This window comes from Lonchura striata, chromosome 9 (genome assembly GCF_050655825.1).
Source record: "Lonchura striata isolate lonStrDom1 chromosome 9, ASM5065582v1, whole genome shotgun sequence".
Classification (NCBI taxonomy): Eukaryota; Metazoa; Chordata; class Aves; order Passeriformes; family Estrildidae; genus Lonchura; species Lonchura striata.
In genome coordinates this window covers 29,746,835-29,769,694 of record NC_140711.1, presented here as the reverse complement: position 1 = coordinate 29,769,694, position 22,860 = coordinate 29,746,835, and the positions used below count along the sequence as shown (strand labels likewise).

Here is a 22,860-nt window from a genome sequence, read left to right as displayed (position 1 = left end):
CCCATGATGTGAAACCCAGACCCACACACTAAAGCAGCACAGAATCTGAAAAATCTAAAAGCTAAAACCTGAGGCATCACTTCGACAGAAGCCCATCTGTCACTCCAAGAGCACTGCAGCCATCATTTAATCAGACTACTAAAAAAACTTGGTAGTGAAAAGGGGACATTGGTGATTTCCTTTATAATTTGAATATTTCTGCTTTGTTTTGTTAATTTTCCCTTGCTAGGAACAATTGCTGTGCCTGGTGTCACTTTTATCATTGAGTTTAAATTTGTTGGGAGGGAAAGCACAGGGAGCAGCAATAAAAAGAGATTTTGAAATCCACTTGTGTGGGGAACACTATCAAGAGATCTAAAACAAGGGTCAAAGTTCTACTGGGAGAGTCTCATACCTACTCTTCAGGGTAAAATCTTTGCAAAAAAAAAAAAAAAAAGCTTTTTAAATGTATTTCCAGTCATCCATCCAAGTTAGAACATGGTTTGTTCTGGGATTTTTTTTGTAGTTGTTTCTTTGTAGAACTTTTGAATATTTTTTGAGTTATTTTTTCTCTGTGCGTGAAACAGAGTCTCTTAGAGCACATGAGATAAAATTGCTTTAAAAGGTAGAGATTTCAGCAAATCCTGTATTCTGAGTGAAGCTGTCCACACCTCATTATGCAGTGTGAAAGTTATTAATGATTCCTTATCTCCCCGTGGGATATCAGCTGGAAAAAGCAGCGGGAGCAGCAGCAGAGCACGCCTGGGGCTTTTCCACTCCTCCATCCCTCCCTGCTTGGGAATGGATCCTGCTCATTCTTTTCCATCCTGCTCCTTCCAATTCCCTTTGGAATTTGGGAATTCCAAATGAATTAGAGGCAGGACCTCTGAGTTGCTTTAGATGGTGTGATTTATTTTTCTTACCTTCCTACATAGGCAGGAAAGGTGAGTTCAGCTCACATCTTCACTGCATGGCTCAGAAGGTCCCAAAACCCCAAGTTACAAGACATTTTAAGGATTTATTGACCAATAAAACCCTGCCAGCAAGGATGTTTATGTTTTTTACCCAATCCTTAAATATTTCATGTTATGGACTCACGCTGCAGTGTGAGCTTTCTTAGCCAAGCGTGTTATGACACACAAACCTGCAGCACTGTACTCTAAAATCTAAACTTTCCTCTGCTTAGCTTAACTGGCTCTGCTTTAAACTATAAATCCAAACTCTTGCTTCCAGCCCCTAAATTTGGAAGCCTTTTCCAAGGTCTTCAATCAAATCCTGGGTTAATTCTAAGCTTTGGCTTACGGCCCCAGAGTTCTGAGAGTTCCCTGCATTTCGGATTCCAACACCACCCCACCTGCAGCTCCTTCCCAATGGATCAGGTAAAATTTTGGGAACACTTCTGGAGCTAAACAAGCCCACACGAGTCTCACTTGGCGTTGTTTCAACTCAGGGGATTTGTTATTAAAAGTGGAGAATCACTGAAATACTGGAAATCTCTGTGTGGTTTCATACTTGGGAGTGATGGAAGAATCTCCTGAGTTTTCCTGGCTTTTCTGAGGATGGTTTTGGGGAGCACCTTGTCCCACATTTGCAGGAATAAAGCAAACAGGACTCAGTTTCTTCATACAGAAAAGCCAATTCTTTATTCACATAACTCATTTTTATACAGTTTTTACAGGCCTCGTGTTCAACTCCACTTGACTCCTGGTTTTCTTGCCACTCAATTCATGGGTTAGTAACTGGCATTTTACCTTTCCATCAGATCTCTCTGTTCTTGGATTGCTTACATATTTTCTTCACTGGTTCTCATGGGTCACATCCCTTGTTTATGCAAGTGTAAACTTATTTTTCTTAATAGAATAGACTGTTTTGTTAACTGCCTTATGATTGTGTTAGCTGCCTTATGATTATGTTAGCTGCCTTCATTCTTATGATTTTTCCTTATGAAGAACTTATAAGCTACTGCTATCTTAGCTGGAGTAGCAGGGCCTAAACCATATTTTATTTTTCCTTTTCTACTATCTCTGCCTCTCTGCAGCATCCCACCCCAGCCCTCCAAACTCCACAGAAACCCACGGCTGAGAAAATCTGGCTGGAAGCAGGAACTCCTGAGGGACAAGGGTCGGACATGGAGAATTCGGTTGAAAGGTTGAAAATTGAGCATTTTGACTGCTGCTGCCTGGGGCAGTCCTTCCCCATTGCTGCATTTTCTAGGGGAAAGAGCCAGTTCTTAAAGAGAAAACTTGATTTTGTTGGAAAACACGAGGGGGAAGAGCAGAAGGTTGAGGGAGTAGGGCAGGGTTTGCTGGCAGGTGAGCTCAGGCTGTGTTTGGGGAGGAAAGGTGAGGCTCAGACATGGCTTGTGGCACCTCACCCCCATGAGAAGCTGATTCATATTTGGAAATGATCTGGCTGCAGGCAGATAGTTTAGAACACCAGCTATTATGCAGATTCCTGCCTCGTTTACTTGCCCAATTAAATCATTAAAATGCCTCCAGCATTTGCGGCCTGCTCTTATTTTGCAGCTTTTCTGAGGAAATCTCACTCTCCTTTCCTTACACAAACCTCGTCCCCAAATTCCCTCCACCCTGGCCTTTCTGGATGAGATTTGGGAGATGCAGAGATTGGGAGCTGTTGGAAAATGATTCTAATCAGAGGTTGCAAAAGAAGGTGATGGCTTCACTGCAGACCTTCCTGTGCCACATTTTTGTGGCTGCTTAACCCCATAATTCTGCGTAGACATGAAATTGCCCCTTGTAGGAGCTGAAAGCCCCACAGGGGCAGAGGTGTTTTGGGAGGTTTGAAATCAGGGAAGGTATTAACTGTGAATATTTTTTGTTTTGCCTGGCGTGCTCCTCCCTGCAGAGTCCTTGAGCTTGGGCTCGCCTCCAAGAACCAGGTGCCGTGTCCTGAGCGGGGTGCAGACAGAGCATAAATTATTGCATAAATCCCAGTCCTGTGGCCACAGGAGATTTCAGCAGCAGGAGGAGGGCGGGGAGCGAGTGGAGGACACGCTCTGGGATTGAGGATCAAAGCTCCTGGGCTCTGCCTCTCCATCCACACGGGAGCTGCTCCCTGCCCAGCTCCGCAGCATCCCCTGCCCGGCTGCGCTGGGGCACGTGGACAGGTGAGTTCTGCTTTTTGCAACCCCAATTTTTCCTCAAAGTGATGCTTTCGGCGGGAGGAGGCTCAGCTCTTAGCAAAAGTTGTGGAAGGGCAGAAATGGGATGGTTAATGAGGATACTGCCACAAGTAATTGCTAATATTTCAAAGTGCAGAGGCATTTGTTCCGCTCACCTGGCAGGAAGAAAAGAGGTGGGGGAGATATGGAAGCAAAATGTCACTAAAATCTCTGGGAAATAGATTTTTTTAGGATAAATTCCCACTTTATTTGGAACTATGGAGTTAATTGTATGTCATTTCTGAGGGATAAACTTCTTTTTTTTACACCACCGGGAATTTTTTACTTCCCTATTCAAAAGCATGAAATCACAGTTTTTGGTTTGTTTCCTCTTAGTCACCAAGGCCAGAAAGTGTCAATAACTGAAATAGTCCCATTTCCCCTTTTCCTCCCCAGTTCTGTGTCCTGCTGATGCCATAATGCAACACTCAGTAACTATTAGCATTGATTTTATTTTTTCTTTAAAAGAAATCTGTGTTTATTATTATTTTACATTATTATGTATTATCTATAATATATTATATTATACAAAAAATATTATTATTATTATTATTATTATTATTATTATTATTATTATTATTATTATTATTACTATTATTATTATTATTATTATTATTATTATTATTATTATTATTATTATTATTATTATTATTATTATTATTTCATTCTGGCAATGAAATTCAGTAAAATTCAAAGATCAATTCAATCCCTGCTGCAGAAAAAGCTGGATAACCTGGATGTAGTTTCCTTTTATTGGAATTCAGTTTGTGTGGAGTTCTCCATGCTCTCCGTTTGCACCTGGAACTTCCAGCAGCGACTGGAGCATGAGACATAAAATCCAGTGTGCAGTGGTAGGAATCAGCCTTGTAGCAAATCCGGGGTAGAAATCCACAGGTGGGGAGGAGGAGGAGGAAGGACAGAGGGTTTAAAGGGAGTTTTAATTAAGCTGCTGCAAGAGAGCCTTGAGTAACCCAGTGCAAGGTGAAATCCTGGAGCAGCTCGGCCTGGGGAATGGAATTGCCTCAGCTCAGGGATGAAATGAGCTCTCAGGGAGCCTCCTTGGTGAGGCTGCTGCAACGTGAGGTTCCATTTCCATCATCCCCATCCTTCAGGTGCAACGTGAGGTTCCAATTCCATCATCCCCATCCTTCATGTGCAACGTGATATTCCCATTTCCATCATCCCCATCCTTCAGGTGCAACGTGAGGTTCCATTTCCATCATCCCCATTCTTCAGGTTCAACCTGAGGTTCCCATTTCCATGATTCCCACTCTTCATGTGCAACATGAGGTTCCATTTCCATCATCCTCATTCTTCATGTACAATGTGAGGTTCCCATTTCCACGATCCCCATCCTTCATGTGCAATGTGAGGTTCCCATTTCCACGATCCCCATCCTTCATGTGCAATGTGAGGTTCCCATTTCCACGATCCCCATCCTTCATGTGCAATGTGAGGTTCCATTTCCATCATCCCCATCCTTCATGTGCAACGTGATATTCCCATTTCCATCATCCCCATCCTTCAGGTGCAACGTGATGTTCTCATTTCCATCATCCCCATCCTTCAGGTGCAACGTGATGTTCCCATTTCCATCATCCCCATTCTTCAGGTTCAACCTGAGGTTCCCATTTCCATGATTCCCACCCTTCATGTGCAACATGAGGTTCCATTTCCATCATCCTCATTCTTCATGTACAATGTGAGGTTCCATTTCCATGATTCCCACTTTTTATGTGCAATGTGAGGTTCCCATTTCCACGATCCCCGTCCTTCATGTGCAATGTGAGGTTCCCATTTCCATGATTCCCATCCTTCATGTGCAATGTGAGGTTCCATTTCCATCATCCCCACTCTTTATGAATATGAGGTTCTCATTCCATCATCCCCACCCTTCATCCCACAGGGATCTCTGGGATCAGGGATGGATGTGAAGAACACCCCGAGTTACCTGTACTGGCTCTTCTGCCAGTTTGAGCTGATCACCTGCAGTTACCTGATGGAGCCCTGGGAGAAAGTTCTCTTCTACTCCTTCAACCTGGCCATGCTGGGGCTGCTGCTCTACACCACCTATGTCTGCCTGGCTTTCCACACCAGCTCGGCCTTCCAGCTCCTCTGCAGCTTCCTGGGAAACCCACGGGAAAATTCTCTTTCTGTGGTGAAGTAAAACCTCCACCTGCCTTTGGCATCCAGGAGTTTCCTTTGCCCATTTTTATCCAGGAGCAGCAAACTCTGCTTTATTCTTTCTCTGTGTTTTGCTCTGACAGCAAATTATTTTTCCTCCAATCAATCCATGTTTTTTACTATTTGATTCTTCAAGAGCTTGCAATTTTAATGACCCGCTGGAATTACAGAGCTGGGATTGGGACAGGAACAACCCCCCTGAAGATTTTGTTATTCTGGGGGAAGGAAAAGCCCTCCTGAAGATTTTGTTATTCCAGAGGGAAGGAATAATCCCCCTGAAGATTTTTGTTATTCCAGGGAAACATGCTTGGATATGGAAAGTTTTCAGCTGGAGAAATGAGCATGAATTTGTTCTTGTCTGCCAGAAGAGATGTGCACACAAAAATCCTGGACGAGTGGGAGGTGCTTCCCTGAGCTTGCTGTGTTTTTATGGAATGATTTCAGGATTTTTTCAGTCTCCTTGATTGTTTTCTACAATGAATTATTTGGCTGGCTCGTTATCACGATGCAAACGATGCCACAGATTCGTGTGAGGATGTGCTGCTGTGAAAACTTCTGATGGAATTCTCAGATTCTTGGGCTTTATAAAAACAGCTAATTTTTGGTTTACTTTAGAAGATGAGTAAATCATGTGCATCATCTAGAGAATGTAACACTACAGATTCACTTGTGGGAGGGTGTCAGTTGAAAATAAACCCCTTAAAAACAAAAAAATACAATGTCTCCTTTTTCCCTAACCCTTTATCCTTCCTTTTCACCTTTCAGGCTCTCCCTGTTTAGTGCCTGACCCACAAACTCCTGAGCTGTAAAAACCTGGATTTGGCTGGGACTGATTTTGTTCCAAATTCTGTGACTTTTTAGCCTTCAAACCAGCAGATTCCTGTGCTGGCAGCTCCCTGCAGTGGGCAGGATGAGCTTGGCAGTGAGAATTGGGTTTGGAATCCTCAGGAGATGAAGGGAGCAGAGCAGGACAACACAGGGTGACAGAAATCCACATTTTTCCACCCACACTGAGGTGAGTTTGGGAGTTTTTCCAAGCTCCTGGAATGTCTTCTCCTTCCAGAGGGTGAGTTGTTGCTGTAGGTGGTAATCCAGGGATTTAGGGAATGAGGCTTGGTCACAGGAGGCGACAAAACAAAGTGAGGACAATAATTATGTCATTTGTAATTATGTCATTTGTCAGCTGCTTTCCCAGTTTATAATTATGGAAAAATAAGGTAAGAGATGAAAATGATTAAAATGATTTCTCTGAGAAAATGAGGACAGCTGTGCTCAAACTTCCAAGTCTTTAAACGATACCCAAGTATCTCTAAGTTTGTAAAAAAAAAAAAATCTATTCAATACTTTTGAATGTGGATCCAATGGGATGTTTTATTCAAGTAATATAATGGTTGAAGTAGTAATTAGTGTAGATTTGCTTTCATGCTTAGTCTGTATATTATATTTACTGATATTTATCACTATAATTTGTATTTACTGATGTTGAGGAACAAGATGGAATCTTTTAATTATTAGACTATTTATGGAGACAGTGATTTTTTCCCAGCCTGTCAGCCTCTAATACAAACACAGGCAGTACTTTGCATTACAGGTACAAAATCTGTATTTCTCAAGTCTGTGTCAATAAATATTGCTCAAGATGTGCCAGGGAGTGAGCCCGGGGCAGGAGCAGGTCAGCCTCAGTTCCTGCAGGGCTCCACAAGTGTCAGAGCCTCCCTTTAGGTCAGGGGAGGCTCCGTGTGGTGGAAAATCCTCTCTTCTAACTCGTGCTTCCAAAAAAAGGCTCAGCAGTCTCTTGTGTGGTCTCATGGTTGTTTATTGCAAATTATCTAAAAGATTTTCTCCTGGAGCTGCTGTGGTTTGCTCAGAGCTCAGGCAGAGGCACACACACACCCTGACATCCTCTCTGACTCCTTCTCCTCCTCCTCCTCCTCCTCCTCCTCCTCCTCTTCTTCTTCTTCTCCTTCTTCTTGTCTCCCCTGCCCAGGGCTGCTGCTCTCTTTTATATGGTACATTACGTGTTACATGTTCACAGTTTTTCCCCAATGCCTATTACCTATATTAAATGGTGCTTTTCTATCTTTTATATGGTACATTACATGTTACATGGTTAGAGTTTTCCCCAATGCCTATTACCTATATTAAATGGTGCTTTTCTATCTTTTATATGGTACATTACATGTTACATGGTTAGAGTTTTCCCCAATGCCTATTACCTATATTAAATGGTGCTTTTCTATCTTTTATATGGTACATTACGTGTTACATGTTCACAGTTTTTCCCAATGCCTATTACCTATATTAAATGGTGCTTTTCTATCTTTTATATGGTACATTACGTGTTACATGGTTACAGTTTTCCCCAATACCTATTACCTATATTAAATGGTGATTTTCTACTCTAAACCAATCTGTGAGTGCCAACATCACCAAGAACATGGAGGTGAGGAAGGAGAAAGAGGGAGGACAAGGCAGGCCCAAATCCATCTTAAAACCTCTGACCCCCATGTACAAAACCAAAACCCCCTGTACAGCACTCAGAAATTCTTCCCTTTCCTTTGTAACTACTTCTACTATAATATCTAAACTTTTGTGACTTCTTGTTCTTCCTGCAAGGTTGGTAACTCATCCCATGGCTCAAACCCAAAATCACAGCTGTTTGCAGCTGTGCCAGGGTCTCAAATGCTTCTGAGCTGGGCCCGGAACCTCCAAAAATGTCTGAGGGACATTTTGAGTTTTGACACACAAGGACATCCCCAGCATTTCTGGGCACTCAGGGATCCCACAGCAGCTGGAGGAGCAGGATTTTGGTTGTGTCACTGCTGCCCTTTCCCACGTGGTGCTTGGGGGTGCCCCAGTGCCTGGTGCCTCTTCCACAATAACCGGGATGGGATTTGATGGGATTGAGGGTGGAATTGGGATTTGATTGGATTGGAATGGGATTGGGGTGGGATTGGGATGGGATTAGGTGGGATTGGGATGGGATTGGGGTGGGGCTCTGCTCCCACCCCCAGATCCAGCTGGGCTGGAGCAACAGGACAGGGGCAGGAAAGCACCAAAATCCATCAGAGGAATCAAAGGGGCCAAGCGGCAGCTGGAGCTCCCCAGAGCTCCTGATTCATTTTCCTCATCACCCCCTTTCCCCTGCCTGTCCCAAGGCTCCAGGATTTCAAATATTTCATCCCATTTCAGTTCCCAGCAGTGCCTGGGCAGGTTCCTGCTGGAAGTCTGGGGGGGACAGGGTTTGTCAGGTCAGGCTCAGCTGGGAACAGGATCAGGATCAGGCACAGCTGGAGCTGGGCCAGGGAGCTTTAGGGTGGAGAGCAGGAAAGGTTCTTCCCCCAGAGGCTGCTGGGCACTGCCCAGGCTCCCCAGGGAATGGCCCGAGGCTGCTGGAGCTCCAGGAGGGTTTGGACACCACTCCAGGGATGCACAGGGCAGATTGCTGGGGTGGAACAGCTCTTTCCATATTTCCCCAGATTTTTCCAAGCAGCTCCAGGCTGCTCTGAGTGGCCACAACATTTAGTTTTCCTCACTTGCTGCTCAACATTCCAAACCTAAATGAATGAATGAATGCACGGTTGGAGCAGGAAGTGTTCCAAGAGGAATGGAAGTGGAATATTCCCTGCACACCCTTCCCTGAGCACGCCAAGGTCAGCTCTGTCTGTCTGGGGCAAGTTTCTGTCCTGGCAGAAAGGAATGTAAGGAGAACCTTCAGCACCACTCAGATCCCTGCCACGTGAAAAGGAAATATTCAAACTGCACCACTATTGTAAATGCAGGCAAACCTAATGGGAAGAAAAGACAATGTTTGATTCAATTTAGAAGGTTGAATTATTTATTATAACTATGCTAAAATACATTATTATACTATATAAAAGGAGTATACTAAAACTACAAACTACTTTCTCTGACTCTAACACAACTCATGACTCTCTCAAGAGAGTCCAGCCCCAGGTGGGTTGGATTGGCCACCAGGCTCAAACAATCCTCACCAGAATCCAACCAAGCATCACCCCAGGGAAACAATTCTCCAAACACATTCCACATGGGAAAAACAAAGAGCAGAAATAGAAATTGTTTTCTCTTCCATTTCTCTCTGTGCATCTCTATGAAAAATCCTGAGAGGAAGAGAAATGTGCTTGCCACACAGCACTTAACCCACGCTGGTTCAGCACCAGTGGAAACTAAACAGCAAAATAAGAACCAGCTGCTAAAATCAAACTGCTCCTGCTGCTCTCCAGGAAACCTTTGATGTTTCCAGCCAGAACACCCTGGTGGATTCCCAGCATCCTCCTTAGGAGTGATTTTATTGTACAACGTTCACACCTTATCTCCCATTAATCTTTAATTTTATTGATCCAAAGAGTTTACACTTCCTAAAGGCACTAAAGATGGTTGTGCTCATGTGGAATTTTAGCCCCTCTGCTGCTGATCACTTCAGGAGTTTTTAGAAGCTTTCTGAGCTAATTTCTTCCTCCTTGTTACTGTTATTGTTTTGCACTCCTACAGCTGCACTTCGCTTTCTTTCCACGTGTAATTGCAGTTCTTATCTCTGCTCCCCACTGCCCGACCTGAAAATCCTGCTTGCAGAATGAACCTGTCAGCACTTCCTGGCCTCTGCATCCCACAGGGCATTTCCATCTCGCAGGGATTTGCTCAGAGCAGGGGGGAGTTTCCAGCAGATCCGTTTGCTTTTCCAGAGCTGACCTGAAATTCCTCTGTCCTGCTCGGCTGCAAGTTTCTGCTTCACTTCCCTGCTCAGCTGAAACTGCTTCATGCAACAGTTGAGTTCCAGTCTCCCTGAGACAGCAAACTCCTCCTTCCCCTACTGCTGACATTTCCAGCATAGAGCAGAGATAGGATATGAAATGGGATTTATTTAGATATTTTTCCAAGTATTTTTTTCCAGGGATCAAGGTGTGAAACCCCATCCTCAGAGCACAGACCCTCGGCAGGGTGTGCAAACACCACCACAGCCTCAGGAGTTTCCTTCCATCTCACAGATCTCACTGACTAGAAATTAGTTTAAAATTGGCTTTCAAGGCTTTTCAGTCCTTGTTGGGGATTTATGTCATCCAAAATGCTCTCATTTTAGGAAGTTGAATGTTTAAATTGCACAAAATCCCTTCAGTTTCTTGCTTTACCATCAGGCTTTGGTTTTGTCGTGGAACTCAAAGCCTGACAAGTCTTAAACTTCATTTCCTCTTTCTGACTTGGCTTAACCAGGTTCCCATCTTGTATTTAGAAGGAAATAGATTCTGACAGCAACAAGATTCTTTGATCCATGATTATATCCTGGAATGAGCTCCAGGAACCATTCCCAAATGCCTCTGGATTTCCAATTCCCTCACTCCTTTTACCTGCTCTGGGAGGTGCAGCTGGCCCTGAGTTGAGATCAACCTGCAGAAGGAGTAGTTTGCTGACATTAAATCCTCCAACACCAAGTTCAAAGCAGTTTTTGTCTTATTTTTCTTTAGCTCAGTGTTATTTTGAATTTAAATGCCAAGAACTGCATGAGCATCCAGAGCTTTTCCTGAGTTTTCAGCCACCTTTTCCTCGGAGCAGGGAGCAGCTGCTGGGCCGTGCAGGAACAGTGACACCAGGTGGAGTCTCACCTTCAGCACAGGCACATCCTGATTTTTCCATGGATATTCCTGCACGAGAAGGGAGAAGAGATGGGATTGGATCCATCTCTGTCAGCCCCAGGTGGAAATTGAACCAGACTCTTCCCACTGGCATTCCAATGAAATTATTCCAAATCCCAAAAACCCAACAGAAGGAATCTTTACCCTAACTTTTTTATAGAAAACTTTCTGACACAATATTCCTCTGGAATTCCCTATTTTAAACTACTTCCAAGAGGAAGAGGCTGAAATAACAGTGATTTTGTTGCAAGCCCCCACCAGATCAGTGTCTCAATGTCTCAGCTTGCAAGCTCCCAAAACTGGCCCAGGAGCTGTCCCTGGAGTGCAGCCAAGCCCAGGCACCTGGCCTGAGCTCAGACGAGTTTTGCCCTCAATATTTCACCTCAGCCATTTCCATTTGGGAAAATCTGACACCCCTGGAGTTGCATCAGGCCATCCACAAACAGATTTTTAAAGCAATTAAAGGTGAAATCATCACCTTAACACACAAGACTTTTATCTAGGAAAAATAAATGAAAAATGAGTGTTTGCACACCCCAATCCCCTTTTTCTGTTTTTTCCCCTTAGTTATCCAGCTTTTGTGCTGTAAGCTCTGACTTATACAGCACATTTTTTTCACCATATTCTCTGAGCAAAACATAATCCCAAAGTTCTGCACAGCTTCTCCCATGACTTCCAACTCAAAATTCATCAACATCTGGGTGGAAATGCATCGCTGAGCAGGTCTGACTTAGAATCCTGAAGGATTTCTGTTATATAAAAAGAGCTTTTTGTGGTTTAACTTGGCGATTTTCAGAAGAGCTGTGGGGCAGGTGGCAGCTTTTATCCATGACAGTGAATACCTTTGTTAATTCCAGTGAAAATATTGGCAAATATTTAATTTCTTGGACATTCCCTAAACCCCTCTGAGCTGCCAAAGGGGCACTGGAAACTTGAGAACCTACAAAGAGACCCAACTTTGGTTCTGGGGAGCTGCTCCAGCCAACAAATCCCAGAAACCCAGGCAAGCCTTGGATTCAGCAGCACAGGATCCTCCTGCTGAGAGATCCAGGAAAGCTTTTCCAGGCTGGCAGCACAGCAAGGAAGGGGGGAAAGGGAGAGGCAAATCTCCAGGGATAACAGGATGAGACAGCACAAAAAATATCCAACATTCCTGAGAGACTCCAGCAAAGGAAGCAGGGAGGAAGAAAAGGATTGATGAAAACAGCACAGTTAAACCCAGATTTTATTATTCCCCCATCATATTATTCAGATTTTATTAAACCACCAACAGGGAGTTTATTATTCTGTCCTCTTTGGAATTGCAGAGGGCAACTGGATTTGAAAATGAACTAAAAAAATGATGAATCAAAGTATCTCGAGAGGTTTTTAATCCTTTATAGCCGATTTATTATTTAATTGCTGTGCATGTTGCTTTTAATCACTCGTCCAGACATGGGATATATTCCAATATTCATCACACTCCACAGGACTTTCCAATCTTTCTGATCAAGGGCTTTGCAGGGAAGTTTTCTTTGTGTAAGGGGAACAGAAATTAAGAGTCTTGAGCTTCCCCAAAATATGGATATATGGAATAATCTACAAGTATCATAAAAGGCTTCAAACCATTGTGCCAAAAAATGGGGAAAACCTTCCTCATGTGGGAAATAAAAGCTGTAACAGTAGCTTGGCACTCTGCCTAAAATCCAGGAAACTGGAATAAAAGCTTTCCCTCTGGACATCCTTCCTTATTTTCTCCACTGCAGAATTTGCATGGAAAGATCCCTCAGGGATGGGAGGAACTTGTAGAATTTATATTGCAATGCTTCTACCAGAAATTGAACTTTAATTGCTGATTCTCTGGAATATCATCCATAAAATATGAATTCCAGGCCATTATTTTGGGGTGCAGTGGGCGTTGTGTCACTTTTCCTGGCCTTGTGATGGTTAGTTATGATCTGGGGAGTTTTTCCTCCCCAAGGGAATATTTGTTGGGTGTAAGGCACTGTCCTTACTCTGTCAGCATTTCTGCCCCCTCCCCTCCAGTGGCGTCCTGGGAAATGTGGAGATCTTCCAGCATTTCAGCCAGGCTGATCCGTGGAGCTCCATCATCATCTGTGTCACTCTCCACTGGAATATCTGCATCTAGAAACACACAGAAATCCCCCCAGAAAAACAGCTAAGCAAAGAAAACAAACCCCAAATCACCAGAGCAACCCCAAGGGAAAATGAGGGGAAAAAAAATCAAACCAACAACACCAAAACAACCAACAAACCACAAAACCAAAAACCCAGACTCCTCCTAAAAACTCAACAGTCCCCTCATGGAAAAAAAATCAATTCTGTATCAAATCCTTCACCAAGCAGAGATTTTGGGTGCAGGAAGAAAGTTCTCTTTCACTCAAAGGCAAGGAAACAAAACCCATCAGGTGAAACACATCTGTGAAACACTTCAGAGCATTTCTCCAGGCATGAAGAGTTTGGAGAATGCGAATAGAGAATTTCAGTAAAATTGTTTTGCCTCAAACACTATTTAAACATGATTTAATTACACCCCCTGAAGGAGTTAGAAAGGCCTTACTTCTGTAAATGTTGACATTTTTCCTTATGGCCTCATCCTCTTCCAGATCTTCCAGGAAGTCCTGGTATTGTCTGTAAAAGATGTGGGATGTATTTACTCCCTGTTCCTTTGGATTGATGGAAATTCATGCAACAAAATAAAATCACAGAAACAAAATCCCATCAGACCTGAGAGCATCCCCACATTTCCAACTCGCCGCTGTTCTACCCTCACCCATTAATTCCCAACTCATTTATCTCTAATTTTCTTATTTTCTCCTCTCAGCTGGAGGTAATTTAGGAGCTGCTCTGTCACTGAACAAGGAGAGCAGATACTGAACCTTTCATGATGAAAATTCATGCAACAAAGTAAAATCACAGAAACAAGACCCCATCAGACCTGAGAGCATCCCCGCATTTCCAACTCGCTGCTGTTCTACCCTCACCCATTAATTCCCAACTTATTTATTTCTCATTTTCTTTTCTCCTCTCAGCTGGAGGTTATTTAGGAGCTGCTTTGTGACTGAACAAGGAGAGCAGATACTGAACCTTTCATCATCTGTGTCTGTGGCTTCCCTGTCCCTCTCCAGCTCCTTCAGCTTCCAGTTCCTGCGGCGCTGCCGCTTGGAGCGGTCGTAGCTCTTCTTGATCAGCACCTGCAGGAGAAGCAGCTCCTTTCTGCACCTCCCAAAATCCCAAAGCAGCACCCAAACCCACATTTGGGCATCTCAAACCAGCTGGATTAAAACTCAGCATATATTGAATTGACAGGGAGTTTGTTGGTTCAAATGTTTCCAAACACTTGGGAAATGGCCCTGAAGGGACAGACAGACTCTGGAGTTATTACTCAACACCCAGTGATTGGTAATTGGAATAAAACCAACAATTAATGTATTATCTAACCATGGTAATTGGAAAAAAAACCCCAACAATAAATGTATAATTTAACCATCACTATAATATTTAAGGAAATAATCCTTCAAAATCAGATGATGCTCAAATTTCACTGTTAATATCCTCTCTTCCTTCAGGCACTGCTCATTATAAAATCACACTCCCTCCCAGCCTCAGGTAATGGAGAGAACTTTGGGATTTTCTCACCACGTCAGGAATGTGTTGGGGGTTCATCTTGTTGGCAAATTCATCATTTAAGTTGCAGTTGGCCAAGTCGAAGCTAAAACAGAAACAGGGTTTTTATTCTGCTTTATAAAAACCCAGACCTCAGTGGATCACGTTTGTGCTAAAGGGCAGCACAGTGCAAGGTGCAGCTCCTAAGGAACAGAAATATTTCCAGAGGAAGGGAAACAAATAAAAATCCACATTAATGTGCAGCTCTCCTAAGTGTGAGCAGCTGCAGTTCCCAAATCCTGCTCTGTTGGCACTTCCCAACCTCTGGAATCCAAACTGCCACATCCACTGAGGTTCTGATGGGTTTAAACCTTTTTAAGCATCACCTAATTTGCCTAATCTTACAAAGAATTCACATTTGTTATCACTGTATATGATATTCATTAGCAAGCAAATAATTAATTGGCGTTTTAAGAATCCTTCCCATTTATTTGTGGCTAAATTGTGATTCCAAGCTGCACTCTGAAGGCAATCAGCTCTCTTATTTCTAAGAATTTGTACGTGAAAACTCCTTCTAGAAAAGATTTCCTGGATTAGGACCAGGATGATTCCCCACCTTTTGCTGCTTTCATTTTGAAATCAGAGCAGTTCAACACTTCTTTGATAGAACATGAATTCAGTCATTAAATACTCATTTAATAAAAGTTTCAGAAAAGAAAAACAGACCCCAAGACCAGGTCCCCAGGATTCAGGATGTGCCCCAGGTGAGTGCAGCAGAAATATTGGTGATCCGTGTCCAGCTCCGAGGTTTTCCTGACCCAGGCTTCAGCCAGAGTGTGCTATGGGAAAGGAAAATAAAACCTTCCTTAACTAAACCCAGCTTAACCCCAACTTCTGCATTGATTTAAACCCCACTTGTCATTAAACCTGTGTTTCTGCATCACATATCCAATGCATCCCTTGCTACTCCCCATTGCTCATTACATAAAAGGAAATGGACATGGCAACTCCTTGGAATTCCCAAAGGCTGTTTCTATAAATAGACACCTATTTTAGCTTTTAGCTGAGATCCATTAATTCTGATTAAAACTAAATGCTTCAACAAAACCAATTCAGTCACTAAAGCTGCAGAGCTAATATTTCCATACCCAGTAACAAGCTGAGTTTAAACTCTGCAAGAGTTCCTGGAAGTGGAATTCACATCCTGCCTGTGCCATTTCCAAACCAAATGGTCCCAAGAAAAGTGGTTAAAATCCAGAACAGCCCAGTCTGACTGTTCCAGGCAGATCATGAATTCAGCTGAGCAGGAGGCCCAAAACATGAATTAAACAGAGACATTCTCACCTTGAGTGATCGAGCCCCTGCCCCAGCACCTTTTTTCTTCTCATGGACCCTGTTGATGTCCATGATGATGAACTCCTCCAGCTGCTTGGGGTGGAACAGGCTGTTGAAGGGGTGGCGCCAGTAGGTGTTGCCATCGATATCAGCAACTGCAAAATGAGCAGGGAGAGAATTTCTTGTGGAAAAAGAACCACTAACCAAAGTGAAGGCAATAGACTGACAAAATTTATTCATCACTGTAACAGAATTATTTAGGACGTGGCCCACACTGCTGCAGGAGCAGCTGATCTGTGACAGACTTTACTCAAAGGAACTATTCCCTGGATCTGTGGCAAGCACATTTCTCTCCCTCTCAGAATTTTTCATAGAGGTGCACAGAGAGAAATGAAAGAGAAAACAATTTCTATTTTTACTCTTTGTTTTTCTTACATGGAATGTGTTTAAAGAATTGTTTACTTGGAGTGAGTGCTTGATTAGATTTTGGTGAGGATTGTTTGAGCCTGGTGGCCAATCCAACCCACCTGGGGCTGGACCCTTGAGAGAGGGTCACGAGTTGTATTAGAGTCAGAGAAAGTAGTGTGTAGTTTTAGTATTCTCCTTTTATAAAATATATTAATATATTTTAGCACAGTTATAATAAAGAAATAATTTAGCCTTCTAAATTGAGTCAGACATCATCATTTCTTCCCATTGGGTTCACCTGCATTTACAATACGGATCCATCCTTTTAGAGGGATTCTGCTGCCCAAGCTGAGCAGCACATCAAGCAAAGCAGAGAATTTCTGGTACTGAAGTGGCTGAAAATTCACTCCAGATGCCATGTAATTGTAGGGGAATAAAGCTGACACAGGTAAATGCTCAGAACCTCCAGGAGCTCAAACTGAGCCTGCACGTTCTGCCCAGGATCCTATGGGAATCAAGCTCAGAGAACTCTCAGCTCACTATGAAATTTCTACTGTACAGATAAATTTAACAACATTAAGGTTCGAAAATCCAAGATTTTGTGGAAACAAACCCACAATAACTGTGCCAGCAGAACAATCAGGTGCTGAGGAAAGCCCCAGACTTACTCTGCAGAGTCCTGGGGTCGATGAGGCGGATGGTGCTGGTCACTCTGATGCACACACAGATCTGGCTCATGTTCCCCAGGCTCTGGGCCAGCTTGGGTGACAGACACACAACGTTGTCCTGCAAACCAACACACTCAGTTGACATTCCCATTTCCTTCATTTTTAACCAAATCTCCTGAAATAAATCTTTTAACTTGGTGTTTTTATTTTTCTAGCCCCAGTAACCTCTACATTTCCCGTGTGGATCCCTCCCTACCCCCAAACCCTACAATCTCCAAACCCCAATCTTCCCACCCTAAAGGTGAAGCAGAGGGAAGCTACCTTGCATATGGGAACAATTTCCACAGAGAAAGTGCTTTTGTAGTTGTAGACATTACTGTGAATGTCGTGGGAGATCAAACGTTGGGATGATTTGGATCTGTAAAACACGAAAAATTGAGTTCTCAGGAAAGAAGGGACATCACCTGGAACAGGAGATTCCCAGAACAAAGTGTCTGTGTCACAAATGGAAATATAAAGGAAACAGAGGTTAATTTTACCATAGCTAAATGGAAAACTTGGGACTTTTGTAGAAGAGATTTTATCTGTTTTGATTAAAATACAGACTCCTTATACTTGCACTTACAAAGTTCTTTTAAAAGGGAGGATTTAAGACAGTTCCCCAAAGTTCTGAGTGCTCAAGGCAATGAACAGGAGAGCTGTACCTGGATGGAACTGTAGACTGAAGGAAGTCCACCATCTTCTGGGCATGTTGCTTGGAAGAGTAATAAAAATCCAGGCCATCTGAAAAGCATGGAAACAAATCTATTTATATTCTATTTTATCAAATATAATTAATAAGCTTTTCTCTACAGAGCTCCCAGCACACACATGTGAAAACATCCATCATAAATCCAGGTCATTCTGCCTCCAGAGCCACTCACCGTGGATTTCTTTGATCCTTAGTGTGTTTTGATGGAGCCTGTGCTTCAAAATCAGCTGCTCCAAATAGTAAAAAGTCTTCTTGTGCACAGTCTAAAGCCAAACAAACACAAAAGCATCGAGGTTATTAAAGGAGCATCAAGTAACAAAGCAGGATTTCTGAAGAATAAACATTTATATGAAGAGATCACCTAGAGAAAGAACATCCAACTAAACAAAAATATTTCAGAGTGCTCTACTTATACTTATTTAAAGCTTCCATTTCTCACTTTTGTGTAACTGGTTGCTAGAGAAATCTATTAAAGAAGAATTAAGTATGTGTCCCACTGTTTCAAAACTGCCTTAACATACAGGAGGGTATTTAGTTATGCACACAAGATTCTCCTGCCAGCATCATTTTAAAGAATGTTAACACTGGACAGCAAAAAGTTTTTCTAAACTGAGTCGGAAAAAATTCAACAAGCTTGAACACAAAACATATCCCTGTGGCTAAGCCTGAGTACATTTTGTGTGAGAAATCCAGAAAATCACCCAATTCTTTGCCTGACTGTTCTGCCACGAGCAAATAAAAATTCAGTTTGCCTCTACCTTCTGCCTGACTTGCACCACAGCTTTCCAGAAATCCTTGGCTTCAATCCTGTGGCAGTCTTCACACATCTGAGATTGAACAATGTACTCCACCACAAACACCTGCTGCAGAACTGCCCCATTTATCACCTGCAAAACAAAAGTGTTTGAGGTTCAAACTCCGTTTGGCTCACAAATAACTGCAGTATTTTCCCATCTTTACTGCAACAGACAATAACTTTCTACATGCTGATGAATGGCACTTCAGTGACAAAATTTAGGCAAGATAAAAATCTAAAAATTAAAAAAAAATAATTTAAAAATCTTGTTGTTTGCCATAACAGCTTTTTAAAAGCCACAGGGAGAAGGTTATGCTCCAGTTACCTCTTTCTGAACAGTCAGTTTGAGCTTGATTCTCTTGGAATGTGGTTCTGTCCAAATGAATCCTGCATCAATCAGCCGGACCTGCCCGTGGGGAAGGACAAGAGCTCAGTAAAACCAAGCCTAACTCCACAAACAGAAACTTATGGTTCAGTAAACAAGTAAATAATCTGAATTAAAGATATCCAATTAATAGTACTTAGCTAGAACATGGAGGTTGATATAAAACCAAGATGCTCAATCTCAGGTCCTTCCCTCTAATAATATTCTGAACGTAGGGGATGCTTTATTCAACTGAAGCATGTGAATTTGAGTTAATCTAGGTACAGACCTCTGCAACCCTTTTTCCTATCATCATAAACCAGTGAGAACATACATTGCATAAATAATTTCTGAAATGTGAAAAATACTCTGAAATTGAGGCAGATTAAAAGCACATCAGCTTCCCCCAGTTCATTCTGCTCAGCTCCCATCTCTGCAGTAACAATTGTGACCAGGCTGTGACATCCCAGCAGGATCAGCTTCTCACCTTGCTCAGGGAAGCTTTGATCTTCTTCAGACACAAAGCCAGGAGCTCTCTCGATTCCAGGGCACACTGGATCCAGGTTCCTGGAGGCTGGAGATACCTGGGATGCAGGGAGCATTTTACACCGCATTAAAGCTGCTTGAGCACCTTAAATCACTCCAAGGGCGAGCAGCTACTACCAAAGCTTTCAGTTTAGTAACACCAATGCAGCTACAATTTTTATAATCATATAAAATCATGGCAAAGCAGCCAAGGTGGCCGAGTTCATTCCGCCAGCACCGCCAAAGCCAACAATGGACCACATCCCAAAATGCCACACCCACATGGCTTTCAAATCCCTCCAGGGATGGGCATTTCACCAGAACCCTGGGCAGCTGTGCCAGGCTGGATATCCATTTCCATGAAGGATTCTTCCCGATATCCAAACCAACTTTTCCCAGAGCCAGAAGCTTCCCCTGAGCATCCTTTTCTCCAACTGAGCCCCCCAGCTCCTCCTCACCAAACCTGTGCGCTTTTGCCTACCTAGACCCCGAGATGGATGCACTCTAGGTGCATTCCAAGGGCATTTCGCTGCCATCCCCAGCGCTTTGGCGGCTCCTCACCTCTCGCACTGCTTGCAGAAGTGCACCGTGCCCTGCTTGGGGATGCCCTCGGTGATGTCCACCTGGGCCCGCAGGCAGCCCACGCACATGTTGGCCGGGTTGGGCGGGATGGGGACGCCGCACTGGCAGCACAGGCTGGGACACGGGGACAAAGAGAAGCACAGTTAGTCACGGCCACGGGCAGTGCCAGCACCGGGAGCGCCAACCCCACCGCTCACATGTGTCCCGGCGCCGGGGCCGCGGCGGCCGGCAGGTACTCCATGGCCGCGGGACGCGCCGCGCTTTCCGGCCGCCGGAGGAAGGGGAGGGGACGGCGGGACCCGGCCCGCGGGAGGGTGGAGCGAGGGGATGGGGAGGGACGGGACGGAGCCGTGAGGGAGCGAGGGACGGGCCGGCGGGGAGCCATGGAGGGCGGGCGGGAACCGTGAGGGAGCCATGGAGGAGCCGTGAGGGAGCGCGGAAAGGGACGGCGGGGAGCCATGGAGGGCGGGCGGGAACCGTGAGGGAACCGTGAGGGAATGTGGAAAGGGCTGGCAGGGAGCCATGGAGGGGCGGGTGAGAGCCGTGAGGGAGCGTGGAAAGGGACGGGAGGGAGCCATGGAGGGCGGGCGGGAACCGTGAGGGAACCGGGCGGGAATCGTGAGGGAATGCGGAAAGGCCGGCAGGGAGCCATGGAGGGCGGGTGGGAACCGGGAGGGAACCGTGAGGGAATGTGGAAAGGCCGGCAGGGAGCCATGGAGGGGCGGGTGGGAACCGTGAGGGGGCGAGGAAAGGGCCGGGAGGGAGCCATGGATAAGCGGGCGTCAACCGTGAGGGAGTCGTGAGGGAACGTGAAAAGGGCTGCGAGGGGAAGAGGCGCGGGGAAGCGGTGAGGGGATCATGGCAGAGCTGTGAGGGGATCATGGCAGAGCTGTGAGGGGCCATGGAGAGGCTGGAGGGAGCCGTGAGGGAGCAGGAAAGGGCCGTGAGGGGCCATGGAGAGGCGCGGGGAAGTGGTGAGGGGATCATGGCAGAACTGCGAGGGAACGTGGACAGGGCTGTGAGGGGCCATGGAGAGGAGGGAGGGAGCCGTGAGGGGGCCGTGATGGAGCCGACATGGAGAAGCGGGCGGGAGCCGTGAGGGAGCAGGAAAGGTCCGTGGAGCAGGGAGCCATGGAGGGGCGGGCGGGGACCGTGAGGGAACACGGAAAGAGCCGTGAGGGGCCATGGAGAGGCGCGGGGGAGCGGTGAGGGGATCATGGCAGAACTATGAGGGAACGTGGGAAGAAAGGGCTGTGAGGGAATCGTGATGGAGCCGACATGGAGAAGCGTGAGGGAGCCATGGAGGAGCCCTGAGCGAGCCCGGAAAGGGCGTGAGGGAGCCATGAAGTGGGCGGGAATCGTAACGGGTGTTACAATTCATTAATTAAAAATTAAATTATATTTTTATTTACAGGGAGGAGCCGGTACAGTCCGTTCGCTTTGTATTCTATGTGTGATAAGCACCCTGTGGAAAGGAGGAACCACCGTGGCGGGGTGTCAGAATTAATTGACTTTTAAGGTCGTTTCCAGCCCAAAGCATTCTGGTATTTGATGATTCTGTGACGCCAAGCTCTATTTGTGCATCAGCGTTTGTTTCCTGCAGGTTAGGCCGGAGAAAAATAAAGCTAAATTGCATCAACATGTTGTGTGGGATTTATTTAATGCGTAACTCTTCACATCCTGATGGAAGTGAAGAGTTCTTTCACTCAAGGACTGAAGATCACAGCCTATTGAGCTGTCTGCTATGTTTTTAATTCTTTGGCACATTTTTCTTTGGTGTGCTGCTTGTGTTTACACAGCTACTCACTTCTGCTCCTTTGAAATTAAGTTTGTTTGCAGATCTTTCTGGAGACTTACTATGGAACATATTATTAAAAACAATGAAAGGAAAAAGCAGAATAAATAAAATAAATGTTTCCCTGTCCTGAAGTTTTGTTTCAGAACCTCTGCCACACAGCGGGTGTTACGTAGTTTTTACCATGAAGCCCTGATGGATCACTTGATCTTTGATTTTGGAATAAAACACTTCCAGGCTGGCATTTGGAGAGTCTGGCATTGGGAGAGGGCTAGGACAAAGCCTGTCCTTTATGCAAGCCACATCTTTGAAATCACTGGGAGGAGAACTGGATCATGATAATGCTGGAAAAGTTTCTGTTGCAGATTTATTTTCAACTGCAGGTTTATTTTCTCCACTTAATTTTGCTGCTAATAGACCAAATCCCACCTCAGCTCAAGGCACAGCCTCAGTGAATATCAAAACTCTGTTCTCTGTAGTCATCAAGGTTTGCTTCTGCAAGCTCTGGTTGTCCTCTGGCTTCCGTGGAAAAATTGTGTTTTAAACTGTGTTACAACCAGTTCTGAAGGATTTTATATTTTTGCACTAAATGAGGTAAAAAGCAAAGCAGCCTGAATCTCACCCCTAGTGAAAGCCATATCAGTTTGTAATGATTTCTTACGTGTTTTTCAGTGAGTATTAAATGTTATATTGATTTTATATAGGCATTTTCTGCCTCTACTGCCATATTCTTTCACAGCATTTCAAGGATCTGTGCCACAGGCAATGACAGTGAGCACACCATTTAAATATATGTAAAATTTAAAAGTTCACACTATTTAGAAATGGATTTCAATATAGATTTGCTCTCAGGCTTATTTATGGATGGCTGAGCCCTCAAGAAAGTCCCTGTAGGTGTTTTTGGGAAAGCTGAAGTGCCAAAGCAGAAAAACCAGGAGATTTGTGCCAGAGACAGCAGCTCCCAGCAGCTTCATTTTCAGTAGGAATGTCCAAGAGAACGGTAAATTCATGGAATATCCCTGTGATTAATTTAACAGA

At 44.4% G+C, this 22,860-nt stretch overlaps 2 protein-coding genes across 7 annotated transcripts; one reads left to right on the top strand and one right to left on the bottom strand.

Annotated features, from left to right (window-relative positions):
* Positions 1 to 2,280: 2,280 nt before the first annotated feature.
* LOC110476602 (serine palmitoyltransferase small subunit B-like) lies at positions 2,281 to 21,666 on the top strand. Of its 5 annotated transcripts, XM_085588063.1 has the most exons (3): positions 2,281 to 3,106; positions 5,067 to 20,452; positions 21,442 to 21,666. In XM_085588063.1, exon 2 carries the CDS (start codon positions 5,085 to 5,087, stop codon positions 5,325 to 5,327), a length of 243 nt encoding a protein of 80 aa, XP_085444189.1. In that variant the 5' UTR covers positions 2,281 to 3,106; positions 5,067 to 5,084; the 3' UTR covers positions 5,328 to 20,452; positions 21,442 to 21,666. The 5 variants fall into 5 exon arrangements, 2 of the variants coding, with proteins under 2 accessions (XP_085444189.1, XP_085444190.1); XM_085588064.1 differs by lacking the exon at positions 2,281 to 3,106 and having other exon boundaries at positions 3,415 to 20,452; XR_014957419.1 differs by lacking the exons at positions 2,281 to 3,106; positions 5,067 to 20,452 and adding an exon at positions 20,643 to 20,752.
* Positions 9,165 to 20,297, bottom strand: NMD3 (NMD3 ribosome export adaptor). Of its 2 annotated transcripts, XM_021541711.4 has the most exons (16): positions 20,225 to 20,297; positions 20,007 to 20,141; positions 19,408 to 19,504; positions 18,882 to 18,962; positions 18,519 to 18,647; positions 17,933 to 18,023; positions 17,714 to 17,792; positions 17,331 to 17,427; positions 17,010 to 17,127; positions 15,943 to 16,088; positions 15,325 to 15,437; positions 14,632 to 14,704; positions 14,080 to 14,186; positions 13,553 to 13,623; positions 12,987 to 13,116; positions 9,165 to 11,001 (listed from the first exon to the last, which is right to left on the bottom strand). In XM_021541711.4, exons 1-16 carry the CDS (start codon positions 20,266 to 20,268, stop codon positions 10,965 to 10,967), a joined length of 1,548 nt encoding a protein of 515 aa, XP_021397386.1. In that variant the 5' UTR covers positions 20,269 to 20,297; the 3' UTR covers positions 9,165 to 10,964. The 2 variants fall into 2 exon arrangements, with proteins under 2 accessions (XP_021397386.1, XP_085444187.1); XM_085588061.1 differs by lacking the exon at positions 9,165 to 11,001 and having other exon boundaries at positions 12,187 to 13,116.
* Positions 21,667 to 22,860: the final 1,194 nt, after the last annotated feature.